General features: G+C 34.2%; 1 protein-coding gene across 1 annotated transcript in view; it reads left to right on the top strand.

The window, feature by feature from the left end:
• Positions 1-14,473, top strand: part of LOC145261093 (laminin subunit alpha-like) — a 192,906-nt gene that overhangs the window by 96,635 nt on the left and 81,798 nt on the right. The window contains exons 28-34 of the mRNA XM_080119281.1: positions 484-614; positions 3,470-3,540; positions 4,209-4,353; positions 5,231-5,371; positions 9,489-9,638; positions 12,734-12,826; positions 14,160-14,228. Of these exons, the coding sequence (XP_079975407.1) occupies positions 484-614; positions 3,470-3,540; positions 4,209-4,353; positions 5,231-5,371; positions 9,489-9,638; positions 12,734-12,826; positions 14,160-14,228 (800 nt within the window). The remainder of the gene's footprint in view (positions 1-483; positions 615-3,469; positions 3,541-4,208; positions 4,354-5,230; positions 5,372-9,488; positions 9,639-12,733; positions 12,827-14,159; positions 14,229-14,473) is intronic.

The raw sequence follows: 14,473 nt of genomic DNA, 5'->3' as shown, positions 1-14,473 counted from the left end.
AAACATTACACATTTTTATAGTACCTATTTACAATGCCTCCCCACGGGACAGTTAGACACCAGGGTCGTTTTTTAACGTGGAGAAAAGGTACAAAAATAAAAATTGTCTCAGTCGTGAAGGACTGCTCCTCCACCGAAAGAGAACAAGAAATTGAAGTGCAGTATCTGAAGAACAGATACTACACTTTGATCTTGGCGGCCAAAAGGCCAAGTATGAAAAGTAACCCGAAAATTCAAAAGCAAAAACTTTGTAACTATTTAAAATTTTGAAATAAATATAAAAAAAATCCTAAACAATAATTGTATCAGAATCTAAAAATATATTGGAATCGTCCCATCATTAATTGCAACCTTTGGTCCTTTCAATTTTTGTAGGTCTTGTTAGCTGTCCCATGGAAATCGGTCTAGCTTGTTTTAGTTTTTTTTTAATACTGAAAACCTGTTCGATGAATTGTCCCTTCAATGTTTGTCTTAATCTTACAGGTTGCCGGTGTACTGTTGGCACTTGTCACCCTGTTGATGGTAGCTGCATTTGTCCACCACGGGTGACTGGAAAGAACTGTGATAAATGTTTGGCGCACACGTTTGGTTATGACAAATATGTTGGATGTCAGGTAAGACAAATAAGATTAATTTTTCTCCTGAAACATTTTGCTATTTAACAATTTAACTTAAACACTCCTGTTTAGGATATTGAGCACTTTTGGAATCGGTGTATACCACTTACCAAGTGTAATATGAGTTTCTTGTCATGTATAAACACTTATGAAACTCATTGAAGTTATCGTTCCTGAACAAGTTTGTCTTCCCTCTCACAATAAGTTAGAGGAACGATATTGAAGACAATAGTCAAAAAAAAAATGTTATTGCCACACATTGATAAATGTAAATGCCATCCGAGGAACGTTTCAAAATTACTACATAACATTAAAAAGTATATTAATGTCTCCTTAACAAGGTGCACCAAGTGAACTATCTAGCCATGATCTTCATTGTGCCGGGCCAAAGCAGTCTGTCAATTCTCCAGTTTGTAATAGTTTTCCATCTTTAACAAAACACCTGTCCAGTTTATAAACCATGTTTATTTTATAAAAACAGTATTGGCTTCGCCATGGATGAATGACAAATCCGTAGAATGAGCTTTTCCAGACAAGACACAAGCCCCATTTTTAGTCCCTTTGTGAAAGCCTCGGGGGATCTAACTTATGCCAGAGGCCCACTCGTCCAAGTTCTTATTCGATTTCGGAGAGAGCTTTCTATCTGCTCTTCAGTTTTCAACCCAAATTTACATTTTTGCTCCTTCTCCTCTGAAGTCTATTCATGCTTGCCTTATACTGGCCTTTTGTTGGTGGTCATTGTTCAGCCACCCAGAGGAAACATTCACTGAAGATAAAATTCAACTTTGAAAGTTTCATTCACAAAGCTGATCCCAGCAAGACTCTTCCCTCAAATTGAGGAACTTAGTCGTTAAACAAAGGAATCTCTTGGGTGATCCGACTCTGGTCAGGTATTTTCAGCTTTCTGCACACCCCTCTTCCTTTGGCCAACCATCTCACTACAATATCGGCCATTAACGTATACTAGCAAAATGTGCTGCAGAACACGTTTACATTTATTTCATAAAAAAGAAGCTCCATCCAGTCTCAACTTTCCACATTAAAAAAAGATTAATTTTACAAACTAATCCAATGTGACAATGGAGAAGGTTTTAGATTTTCTTAACAGTAGTTTATCCGCTTCGAAAACTTAAAGATTCTGGTCATGGACGGATTTAATTTGATAACTATGAAAATTATCACCAACTCCCCTTTTCCTCCTCTTCCAACTTTCTATTCTCCAGAGATCTATTTACACTTAGCTGGTTCTGGCTTTTTGTTGATGGTCGTTGTTCAGCTGCCCAGAGGAGACATTTACTGAAGCGAAGTTCCAACTATTTCTCTCACAAAGCAAATCCCAATGACTCATCCTCAAATGTTTTTAAACAAATGGAATCCTTTGGGTGACCGGACTGGTCAGATATTTTCAGTGCTCTGCACCCTCTTTATCTGGTTAATCCTCTCACTGCAACATCTGCCATTCACATGCAATAGCAAACACAAAGGTAGCTGTACATGCAAGGATTGTCTAATTTCTAACCGCATCTCTTCTGAATTGGCACTGCTTGGGTCCAGTGGCAAAGTGAAGTGCCTGACGACTGGGAACCATGCAGAGATAAGTGGAGAGTACATACAGTACCTGGTATTCCTAAATGGTCACTCATTTTAGTACTGACCAGGCTCAACGTTGCTTAACTTCAGTGATCTGACAAGAACCAATGTGTCAATGTGATGCCATATTACCAAAGTTGAAACCAGAATGTGAATACTGAAAAAGATGTGCCTGTATTTTATTTGCAGTAATGCTGAAAATGAATATCAGGTTTGTGGGTGTCTTAAGTAATCTCTGACTTTTAATGACACTAGCAACTATGCTTTATGTAGACCTTCTGATACGGTATTCGACTGAATAGCTTGCAAATGCGATTCTTAGCTTAGCAACTAAGATACTCAGCCAGCCAACTAACTGCCTACCTCCACTGCCTATCTGCTGAAATATACATGTCGCTGCTCCTTTGTGGTAGACATCTGTTATTCATTCCAAAAAGCTAATCTGCTACCAATCTATGGACATAAAAATTTACTGCCTAAAACTTCCGTATTTGCACGGACATTAAATTTTTCAGAACTTAAGTGGGTCATAAACATAGCAGGGAATATCGTATTTATAGAAACATTACTTTTTGTGGACTAATTAAATTCTGGGTGGTTGAAATTCCAGACCCGACATATCTCCAATTTTCTGTTCCTCTTCTCTTTTTTGATAAAATATCTTTCAATCATAGCAAGTCCGTTATTCATAAATTGTAGACATGCAACCTTATAAACATACCGTGCATGTTTACCTTTTTTTTTTTTTTTGTTAGCCATTTTCTCGAGTGGTGTTTTGAAGTTGGTAGCTAGCATCCACTTGAAACGGCCGTTTACTGTCAATTTATGAATATAAAACTCTGTTATTATTTTGGGGGGGGCTGTCACAATCACAGTAGGAAACCTCGCTGCAGCATTATTTATGGGGGCTCCATCTCTGGGCATTTAAAGATTTTTCTAAAGGAAAAATCAAATTCCGGATGGTCCAAGCTCCAGACATTCCCAATATCATGAATGAATTCTTAGTTAAATATTATTTGCAGCTATTGTTATCCACATGCATTAAATATGCAATCCACTAATGCATATAGATATATGTATGTATGTATATACACACACACACACACACACACATCACACATAATTTTAGTCTTTCTTCACAGAACTTTATTCCCTATTACAGATGCTTTTTATCTGTAAAATGGAAATTTCTAATGTTAATTTTTTTTTTTTTTTTTTTTTAATGAAACTGTCCTAATTTGTAAAGTATTTATATTTTGTAGGAGTGTAATTGTAACCCAAATGGAGTCGAAAATGGTGACTTGAACTGTGACCAGAAAATAGGACAGTGCAAGTAAGTGCAACTTTAAAACGTGAAAATTGGGAAATAGCATTTTTCCTTGATATGAACATCTTGAAGATTGCGAATACATCTCCTATTGTGACATTTTAATGGCTGACGTCTTGTTTTAGCGAATAGCGATACGTTTTTACTAAACCTAATAGTTCTACTTTATGGATTTTCGTGATTTGGGGATATATTACTATTTTCAACATGACAATTAAGTATATAGTGCTTTGGCTTAAAACCACATCAATCTGTCGACAAGCCCTATAATTTTAACCTTAAATTTAATTTTTTGATTTGAATAAATCTCATTAACGAATGTCAATTCGATTAGCCAAGTCTTTTATGACAGTTTTTTGGTTTTTGTCCAGAACCTGTCTTTATTTCTAACTGACAAACATTAAATCGACAATGCATGGTATTTTTGATTGACATTTTTTAGGGTTTTTTTTTTTTTTTTTTTTTTTAATTGCTGACAATATTCAAATCGCACTTCATCAGAACAAATCAGGAGTTCCTTTTGAATTTTAGACAGTCAAAACAAATATGGTGTAAAGGATTTTCATTAAGCTGTTTTTTCCGATTTCTTATCCGGTGATTGTTTTCTGATCAAGTGATATCACCGAGTAAAATTCGTATCATGTATTTAAATTTTAAAAAAATGTTACTTCCAGATGTCTTCCCAACATTGAGGGCCGTCACTGCGATCACTGTCACATGGGACATTATGACTTCCCCCATTGTTACTCCTGCAAATGTGACCCCAGAGGAGCAGAGAAAGATATTTGTGACCAGACAAATGGACGTTGCATGTGCAAGGTAGGATTTGTTTATAGTAAGGCTATTTAAAGTCTTTTTTTTTTTTTTTTTTTTTTTTTTGTAGAATGACACTCATTACAGGAACAGATTTTAGGCCTAAAGAAAACTAACAGAACTACTTGTAGAGAATGTTTGACTCTCATCAAAATGAGACTAAATACGGCGTTACATATATACATTTATTTACGAACAATGGAAAATAACACGAAAGCCTGTGTACATGTGATCAGACGTGGTTCTAGATTCATACTTGTGTGTGACACGTAAACAGCTATAGATCTGATAAGTTCGTTAATGTTGAAGTTAATTGAACCGTTCATTGCAGTCCATTAATGTGGAGAATCAAGTCCTGCTTACCTCGAGTATAGGTGGAAATTTGCTCTTTATTTGTATGTATTTCGCGTTTGTTTGATCGTGCCGAGATGAAAAGAGACGCATAAGTGCAAAATAAAAGGGGGAAATGGTATCGCCACCCCCTCTGTCGAAAGAGGTGATTAAAACGTGATAATTTTGTTTCCCTTTTACAATTTCTTTTCACACCATACACAAACCTGTTATGGCAGCTGCAATAGTTCGCTATATACTCGACAACTGTTGCCAATTGATCTTTTAACATTAGTGATGAATCACCTTTCATGTGAGACATGTATAGCAAAGAAATTTTGTTTTTTAAATCTTGTATAAACTATGAACGTTATTGTAGTGATATCAATTTTTAATTTAACCTTTTTGGGTTTTTTTGTTTTTTTTTTCTGTGATTGTAAATTTTAATTATACCCCACCAAATTATTGAAACCTGAAAAATGTCTTTAGTTATATTGATCGTCTTTATTTTAAAGTTTGCAATTTTAAAGTTGTGTGGTTTTTTTCTTTGCAGGCAAATACAGAAAAGCCAACGTGCGGCAATTGTCGTTCTGGCGCTTTTTACATGGAGGAAAAGAACCCGAAAGGATGTACATTGTGTTTCTGCTTTGGAACCACATCCAGTTGTGATCGCTCACGACTTATGTGGGATAAGGTAAAAAAAAAATTTTTTGGTTTACTATCGTTACAATTCCTATGTAGAGACAATTACCTTTTTAAATCCATGTATTACTGCTGAATAAAAGAAAAAGAAACAGAATGGCGACATGCAGTTGATTTTTATCCAGAACTGTCACAAACTAACGCAAATTCTTGACGTTAGTATGCAAATTAAGCGATCTTGGACTGCATAAAAGCCCTCATTTTGGAAAAGTTGGTTTTGAATGCGAGCTAGGCACATGTGCTCCATTGAGGCATAATTGTCATAGTTTTACCTCCATCTTGAGGTTCATTATTGGGCAGTGTCTAAGGAATCCTTCGGGTTGGTGTCTAAGTATGCCTTGCTTATAAGACAGTCTGAGGATGTCAGTCTACACGTGCCACAAGGGGGAAGAAATGAGGCATGATGTACTTAGAGCCGAGAATACGTGGTAGATGGTAAAAATGACGGCATCAGTGAAAAGGAGTGCTGTTATTTTTAGATTACAATATCTACTTAAATTTTAACTTTGTTAAAGCTAGGAGCAAAGAATCTGTATCTGTTGATACAGATTGTGTCCTGTCACTGAATTAAGAACAATAAGAAAAAATGCATTGTATATACCGATTCTTTGTCTTCATCTTAGCTCTAAGAGAAGAACTAGAGCATCCTTATATATTAGATATAATGAACAAATACAATGAAATTATTGAAAAAGGAAAAGAAATACTCTTAGCCTGGATACAAAGTCATGTCGGTATTCCAGGAAATGAAGAAGTTGACAAATTAGCCAAAGAAGCCATTAGCAAAAATATAATCTCAAAATACCACACACAGATTTCAGCAGAAAAATAAGGGAATATAACAAAAATAAATGGCAAACAGAATGGGACACATATACCCAAAACAAACTACGAGCACCAACCATAATAAAACACAAAAACAAAAAAAGACGAAGAGAAAATATCGTTCTAAACAGAATCAGACATACCAAATTAACACACTCGCACCTAATCGAAGCAACAGAAAAACCAAAATGCACTTCCTGCGCCAAACAGATGACAAAACATTAACAGAATGTCAAAAATACGAAACTACCGGAAATATACAGTAAACGAAATCAAAGAATTGTTTAACAAGGTAACACCACACCAAATCATCAAATACTTAAAAAAAAAAAAAAAAAAAAAAAAAAAAAAAAAAAAAAAAAAAAAAACTCTTCAAATCACTTTAAACCGTAAAACTCAAAAATTTTAGAAATACATAACTCGGAAAAAAAAAAAAAAAAACTATCTCAACTAAAATACATAGCTTGGCATTAAATGACCCACAGTGGTTGATATACCGTGAAGCCCCAATAAACCAACCAACCTGTTAATGAAGAAATCATTCTAGACAGTTTTTTTTTTTTTTCCTAATCAAGAATGCCTCTCATTTGAGAGCTGGATTATCCTCCATATTAAAAACAGACCTTGTGTCTAACTTTTACTTTTTGGAGAGGCAAATAAATAGGCACTAAAACGTACATATCCGATGTTGTCCAGGAGCCTTTTTTTTTTTTTTTTTTTTTTTTTTAACACAGATGTAGTTTATTTATAACTAGCAGGGGTGCCCGGCGTTGCTCGGGTGTTTGGAGGTGTATGCTGTGCAAAAAAAAAAAAAAAAAAATGGTTAATTTTTTAAAACTTTGACCCCTTAAAATTTATAGTTTCGGGCTCAAATCACCTTAAGTTAGATCCAGGTTCAAGGAACCTATATCTAAAATTTCAAGTGTCTAGACCCAAAATTGTCGGAGGAGTTTGGTAGAGTTCTTAAAGGTCAAATCGTTGAAATTTGACCCCTTAACAGCCAAATTTCTGGCTGACACCTGTCACATTGATTTTCTCAAATCTCAGTACCCGGTATTTAATATTTCGAGTCTATAGACTAAAAATTGACAGTTATTGCGTAGGGAAATGTACACAGACAGACAGACAGACACGTTCACTTTTATAGATATAATAGATTTGTCTAATCGCATACTCCTCCTACCTCCTGAAATAATTTGACCTATTAAACTGCCTGGAAAATCCTGAAAGTGGCATGGTCCTTATTCTTAATCACTTTGCCAACAAAACAATTAGAATTTTGGTAATCTAAAATAAATCTGCAGGAACGAAATGGCAATATACATTAAGCAGTCATTTAATTAGAAAATGGTGAATAGTAAATTAATGAGATGTGCCTTTTCAAAGCAATATGCAAATTAGTGTGATTGTATGGCGATAGTCTGGATTTGAATGCTGAAGTTAAACAGTAACTTTGTTGTTTTTCAGGCTGAGAAAGGATTCCATTCAGTCCTAGTAGGTTCATGTCTCCAGGCTTTACCTTCTAAGGTCTTAATTTATTGCTAATTGCAGGAGTTCACTTCAGCTCGTGTATTAGTTATGGTAAAAAGTAATTTTTTCATTTGTGGAAGGGGACCCCGCATGCTCGACTTGTTCCAATTCCTTTTTGAGATAAAGTGGTATTAATAACTGAACTAATCTGTAAAATTTTTTTTTTTAATCTGAAAATATAATTCTGCTGGTTCTTTAATATGTACATTATGCTTTGAAAAACGCCAAATACAATTTTTGAAGATCAAACAGCTTCAAAAACAAAAGCCAAATTCGCAAAACTTAGCTTTAAAAAATACTAATCTTGCACCCTGGACAAGAATAAGTGACCTCTCATTAAAGTAGCTTCATTTTCGAATTTCATATTGTAATGGTGTGAGAAAGAAACTTGATATTTGACACAGTGGTTCTTTAATGAAGCCGGCAAAATCTTATGTCAAAGGGAACATTCAAAAGAAACAGGGCAAAAAAGAAGTCAAGATATGCTGGAATAAATTAAAACTGATTTTATTTGTATTAAACTATGTAGCACCAAATTATGTTGAGTATTTATTAGGACTCAAGTTATTCCATTTGGCTCAGTTCTATAGTTAAAATACATTATTTTGCTAGAAATACTAGCAAACTCATATTTGCTATATTATTGGTTTTTCTGTCTGGAACTAATTTTATTCCAGAAAAATATCGGCAACATTTGATTAATTTCCACAAGTTCTACTTTTAATGAATTCATAAAATTGTCTGAAGACTTTAGACCTATTTATACTAGACTACCCGTGACCCGTATGTTATATTAGCTATGGAATTCACGTGTGAGTGACACTTGTTACATAAAGAAAAAAAATTTTTTTTTTTTTTTTCATATAACAGAAACTTTTCTATGAAAGTATATTAAAATGAAAAATCACGGACGGATCACTCAAACATGAAGAAAAAAATCCTCCCTATTCGTGTAAAGTTACCTATTTTTCTGAATAATCGCTCAAAAATCGAAAATTAAACATGATTTTTCTACGACTTGAACGCCGAAAGTCATTAGCAGCAAAAACGCACATGAACCTACCGATGAGAATGAAAAACCCATATTGGAATCCTTCAACCAAGTTATAGAAACTTAAAATCTAAAAAATAAAACCTAAAGTAAAACCCAAATAAAATATAACTAATATTGAAACAGATTAGTAAATGTGTCAACAAATTCAGTTCTCGCACAACTATTTTGTATCTAGCAATGTAAACAAAAAATAAAAGGAAGGAAAAGGGACGGATAGAGTAGTAGTAGTCTTGACTTTACTACAATTGTTTGTCAACAGGTTAAAGTTTAGTTGTAAGAAAATAGCGACAGTATAGTTGTAATAAAGAATAGTTGCAAAACACTCCCACTCTTCCCATGTTAAATAATTTCGAAATGTTAATATTTCAGTGCGCAGGTCAAAATCGGCAAAAGCGATTTGTTTATTTGTTTACGTTATGAGCTAATATTTATGCACGCATGCGCAACTGGATGTTGTAAACCGGGAAGTGGGTTATATCACTCGTTACAAGGTCATTTGAATTTATAATTAAATAGATATATAAAAATTTAATGTTTTAATCCTGTCAGTGCTAACCTTTGACAAGAATCTTTAATTTTAGTTATACGCTCCATTTGTTTTATTTTTATTTGATTTTATAAATTCTGGCAGGAGCTTTCTGGTGGTTAATTGAAGATTTATTTACAAAACTAATGAAATGCCAAATTTTTGTCTTTGTAGATTTATGATTTGAAGAACTGGAATTTAGAGAACAGTTTTGCAGAAATTAATGAATACAAAGGAACTCTCACCAGTGACATCAGCGGAAGTCAAAAGAACGAAGATGAAGCCATTTATTGGTCGGCGCCATCGGTCTATCTTGGTAATAAGGTAAGAATCTCTTCGTTCTTTAAATTGGTCTAGCAAGAATAACCAGGGTAAGAATAGAATCTGATTTTGTTTTGTCAGGATTCTCTGACCAATTTATAGCCTGGTGCAGTAATTATGTTGCATATGATTGTACGTTAATAGCGATGAAACTCGTGTTTTGACAAGTCACACTGGGTGCATGGCGCAAATTTTCATAACGATCATTCCAAGGTCAAATCAAGGTCAAAACTAAACAGTTTAGACAAAACGGATGAGTCGAACTGACGATTGACGTTTTTAAAACTGGGAAAACCGGTTTTCAAATCAATCTCTGGAAGAGCACATAAGACACTAAGAATGCTGTAAGAAATATGCAAAATGAAATGTAAGATTTTCGAATTACTCTGTGGAAGCCGTATGATAGACCGCCAATGATGAGTCTGCCACGGTTGGTGCAAGAAATGTGGGTTGATACAGAAAACTTGAATAATCATTAAGGGAAATTTTTTAACGTCACGATTTCTCTTGCTCGTAAATTTTTGTCAATTCTCTTTAAAAAAAAAAAAAATACATAAAATAAAACCTTTTAAAGAACTCTCAGCAAACATTTTTTCTTGTATGAAACTATTTGTATAGTAATGCAATAATGAAAAAGGAAAGTCTCGTAAAAGGCAACAAAGAAACCACACACACACACATATATATTAGTCTGTTTAAATGTATGCATGTCTGCCTAAAACTTGACAGAAGCAACATGCAAAAAAAAGAAACGTGACTTTGCCATTGCGTCCATCTGTTACAAGTCCCCTGTTATAAGTAAAAGTGATAGGATAGACCGAGAATTCGAACCTGAAAAGCTAGGTTTGGAATCAAGATTCAGGAGAATTCCGATTGTTAGTTTTAAAATAAATAGGTACCCGATACTGTCTCAATAATATGAACATTCAACTATATAATATACATCACCCCCTAAAAAGACCCCAGTACGCAACACATTGCCAAACCAGAAGTGACCACTGTTTAAATTAAAGCTAGTCAATCGAAAAGAGAGGATGACTTGCGAAAAAAGCCTACCCCTCCTTGTAGAAAAGTGCCAAGTTGAGGATGAAGAAATTCATGTTTTTAGCCAATTTTTCGATATTTGTCGTCAGAAAGGTCGAGCTTCAAAATGATACAAATCTTGTGAAAATCTGTCGCCTCTGTCAGTTTTTAGGTATACATACAAACATCATTACATTGAAATAGACAGCTGAGATTTATATTATAAATGTCCTTTTTTTCTTTTTTTTTTTTTTTTTTCCGAACATTGACTAGCAGAATTTAAGTCCTCTTTCTTCCTTTTAGTATTCTAAAAATGAGAAACTTGGAAATTACAGGTGCAACCCACGTTTTCCATAAACTAATACCATATGTGGTCAATGTTAAGATTCTTTCCAGCTCCAAAAAAAAAATTCTTTATAGTGACAACTTTTACAGATTTTTGGAATATGCTGAAAATGAATACTGCATTTAAATTTGCAAACGAGTAGTTTTCTGGATATTAAACAAAACTACTTGTTTGCAGCTAATTGAAATGTAATATTCATTTTCAGCATACCCGAAAACAGAAGTCGTCATTTTCAGTGATTAAAGTAGAAAGCAAAAATTTACCAGTGAAGATTTCAGGCAGACTAAAAACAATAGGTGGCCAGAAGTGGGTGCTCATTTATACTTTAAATTTATAGAAAAGTGATTCCCCACTCTTCAAAAATTTCATATAAAAACTCTAAGCCAATTTTAAGTGTTATATTTTCAGCACCCCCCCCCCACCCACCTGGTCCTGGATATGGCCTTAAACTATATCCGATGGTGAGGCCCCAGCTTGCGAGCTTTGGGGAATGTGGAGCCACCCTATAATTGCCATTGCTCCCAGGTCCACTCTGACTCAGCATGGTAGTATCTGTTAGGATCCGAACTGGGTTGAATAGAAACTGACTTGAAAAAAACAAATCTTTTCTTTAAAATCACTGGATTCGGCATTAAATAACCTGAAAAGGGGGTTGATATGCCATAAAACAACCCCCCCCCACACACACACACTTGAACTACTATAAAAGTAGTTATTGTTAATTTTTCTCCCCTGCCCAGAGTTGAAAAGAATCTTGACATTGACTACATATATAATGCACCTAGCCTGACAATTCCCTATGCGGGTAAAATGAACACCTTTGCATGCATTAATTACCATAGCTGTATTTTCATAACTTACCTAGTTCTGCTCGCGTATTGAGTACTATTGAAGTAATACTGAAAGTCTATGCATAAAATCTTGTGTATGCATGAAATAATTACATGCTTATCGGCTTTATCTGGACAGATTAAGATTGTGCAGCTCTTGCCACAAATTTCAAGCAATCTCGAACCATGGCTCTCCTGAGTCAACATCTTTAACTCTAGTGGCAAGTAGAAATTCAGGACGATTGGAAACTATGCCGAGATAAGCGGAAGCACATACAACATCTAGTATTTTATTACCCACATGGTGTTTAAGTACGTTTTCATTTAAGCAAATGTTATTTAATATAAATACAAAACTAACAAAAATGGTGTCTGCATTAATCAAGTGAAAAGGGTTGATATGCTATAAAACAAATCTATTAACTTGTCCTTGAATGGCTTTTTGACATAAGTGTTAACTAGTTAATCAGTTTTTATTTTCAAATTAGTTTTAATGAAAAATTTGAAACCTTAAGTGTCGAATAAAATTTTATTTTTTGTCCGATGTTTTACTAATAGTCTCATCAGGGTAGGAAATCTAATCCATAAGTTTTTTTGTTTTTTTTTCTCATCCTTGGGATGTTACGGAGGCGGCAATGCCTCGGAGCAAAAGAGAAATGTACGTCCTGTTTCGGTAAATCCACATGTTATGCTCTGAAAAGAAAAAGAAAAAAAAACTTACGGATCGGACTTCCTACTTTGAAGCTATTTATTAGCGAATATTGGGCAAAAGATTTTCAAATTATATTCGACACTTTAGGGTTTCTAAATTTTTTCATTTAGAATTTTTATTTAAAAATCTGTCTGCAGAAAGTGACTCTTTCCCTTTAAATAATTAGTGTTTTAACTTTGTTTTATAGATTACAGCTTATGGTGGAAAACTGACTTACAGGATTGAAACCGAGATGCCAGACTTGTCTGACAAATTGCTTGGCTCGGATGTCCTACTTATGGTGAGTCTAACTTTTTTATAGATTAGATTTTTTTTCTTTTTATAAATTGACAAAAGCACTAATACTGAATCCGTTCCAACATGAAAATGTATCAAAATATATCATTGAAAGAAACCTATTGTATGTTAATGGTTTATTTTTAATTCAAATTTCTTATACATATTAGCAATGAAGAACACTATAAAAACGTATTCATTTGAAAATGAAATATTCAAAATTCATATTTCATATTTTAAATTAGAAATATCAACATGGTGTCACTTCAACACACAGCTGCCATATTTTTAATAACACTGTTTGGGTATAAAGGGAGATAAAGAAATGGTAATAACAAATGCAGTCGAATTTGCATGTTTGCATCTCGCAGAAGGTTTATCAAAAAAAGAAAATAATGGAACATACACGAGTGAAAATTCTAATGGTGGTTCATATTAAAACCTCACGAGAAATATGAATTTCCAGGGCAAGAAAATTAAAGAATGCATTGGTTATGTAAAATACAACACTAATACAGTTTGCCTCGGGCAAATTTTACAAATCTGGAGATTAACTCCTGCCGGATGTTTTGCATTGATCCACGGTAACCAGCATCAATGTCACTATCATCCACCACCTCTGCTAGGCAGGCTACATTCACAGAATGGATCCATTTAAACTCCCCAAGAAAATGCTCTATGGCTCCATTACCAATGGAACTAGACCATAAGACTTGAAAATGTGCTACAAAGACCAGCTGGAACACACCCAACCTTAAACAATCAACTGCCAAGAACCGGAACACATTCAGTAGAATATGTAGAGGCATAGTGGACTTTTTTAAGAGACGAGAAAGCCAAGATGGAGAGCTGTGAACTCTCATTCTCTCCCTTAGCCTTACATGTTTGTAACTCTTCTATTATATATTGGGCTTTCGAAGTCATACCATCCATGAAGATTGATAGACGAAAGTTGAATCCACCACTGATGACTAGGGCTATGACAACAGAATATTGTTTTGACTTGAGTATGTATCTGAAACAGTTAATCAACCGAGAATCACATCACTCTCTAAAAGCATGATATCAACGGATACACACGCGAGTGAAAACAAAAAAAAATATGCTGTTGTCCTAGCCCTACTGATGACTAATAAGATCTGTGAACTATGCTGATGATTAGCACAAAAATGCCTGAAGTTCTGATCTGTTTTAGGCCATCTAAACTACAACCTGAAGTCAGATCAAAAAAGGAGTTTGGGTGGATCAATCATTCTTTATGCTATAGTTTGGATATAAAATAATTAAATCAACAAAAGCAGCTTAAAATTTTTTTTTTTTTTTTTTTGTCATTTCAGGGTAACAATATGACGCTTGCTTACACGGCAGCAGAACACAAAGAAAATATGGAAGTGGAATTAAGGGAGGTGAGTAATATAGTAAAGTTTGTGAAAGTTCTGATCTAGTTTGAGAGGTTTCTGCCTAAGAATATCAAAGATATCAAAGAAGTTAAGAGGAAAAAAGATAAAGTAGTTCTATTTTTAAAATGAGATTAAATTTTATGAACATCTGAGAAATAACTGGCTATTTTGAAAAAATACAAGCAGCGCAGAACTCAAAAATTCATACTTACTAGATTCATGTTGTAATGTCTACGAATTCCCATTAATTA

The sequence above is a fragment of the Euprymna scolopes genome, chromosome 37, assembly GCF_053919585.1.
Source record: "Euprymna scolopes isolate OS-2025 chromosome 37, ASM5391958v1, whole genome shotgun sequence".
NCBI classification, from domain to species: domain Eukaryota; kingdom Metazoa; phylum Mollusca; class Cephalopoda; order Sepiida; family Sepiolidae; genus Euprymna; species Euprymna scolopes.
This window is presented reverse-complemented; position numbering and strand designations above follow the sequence as displayed.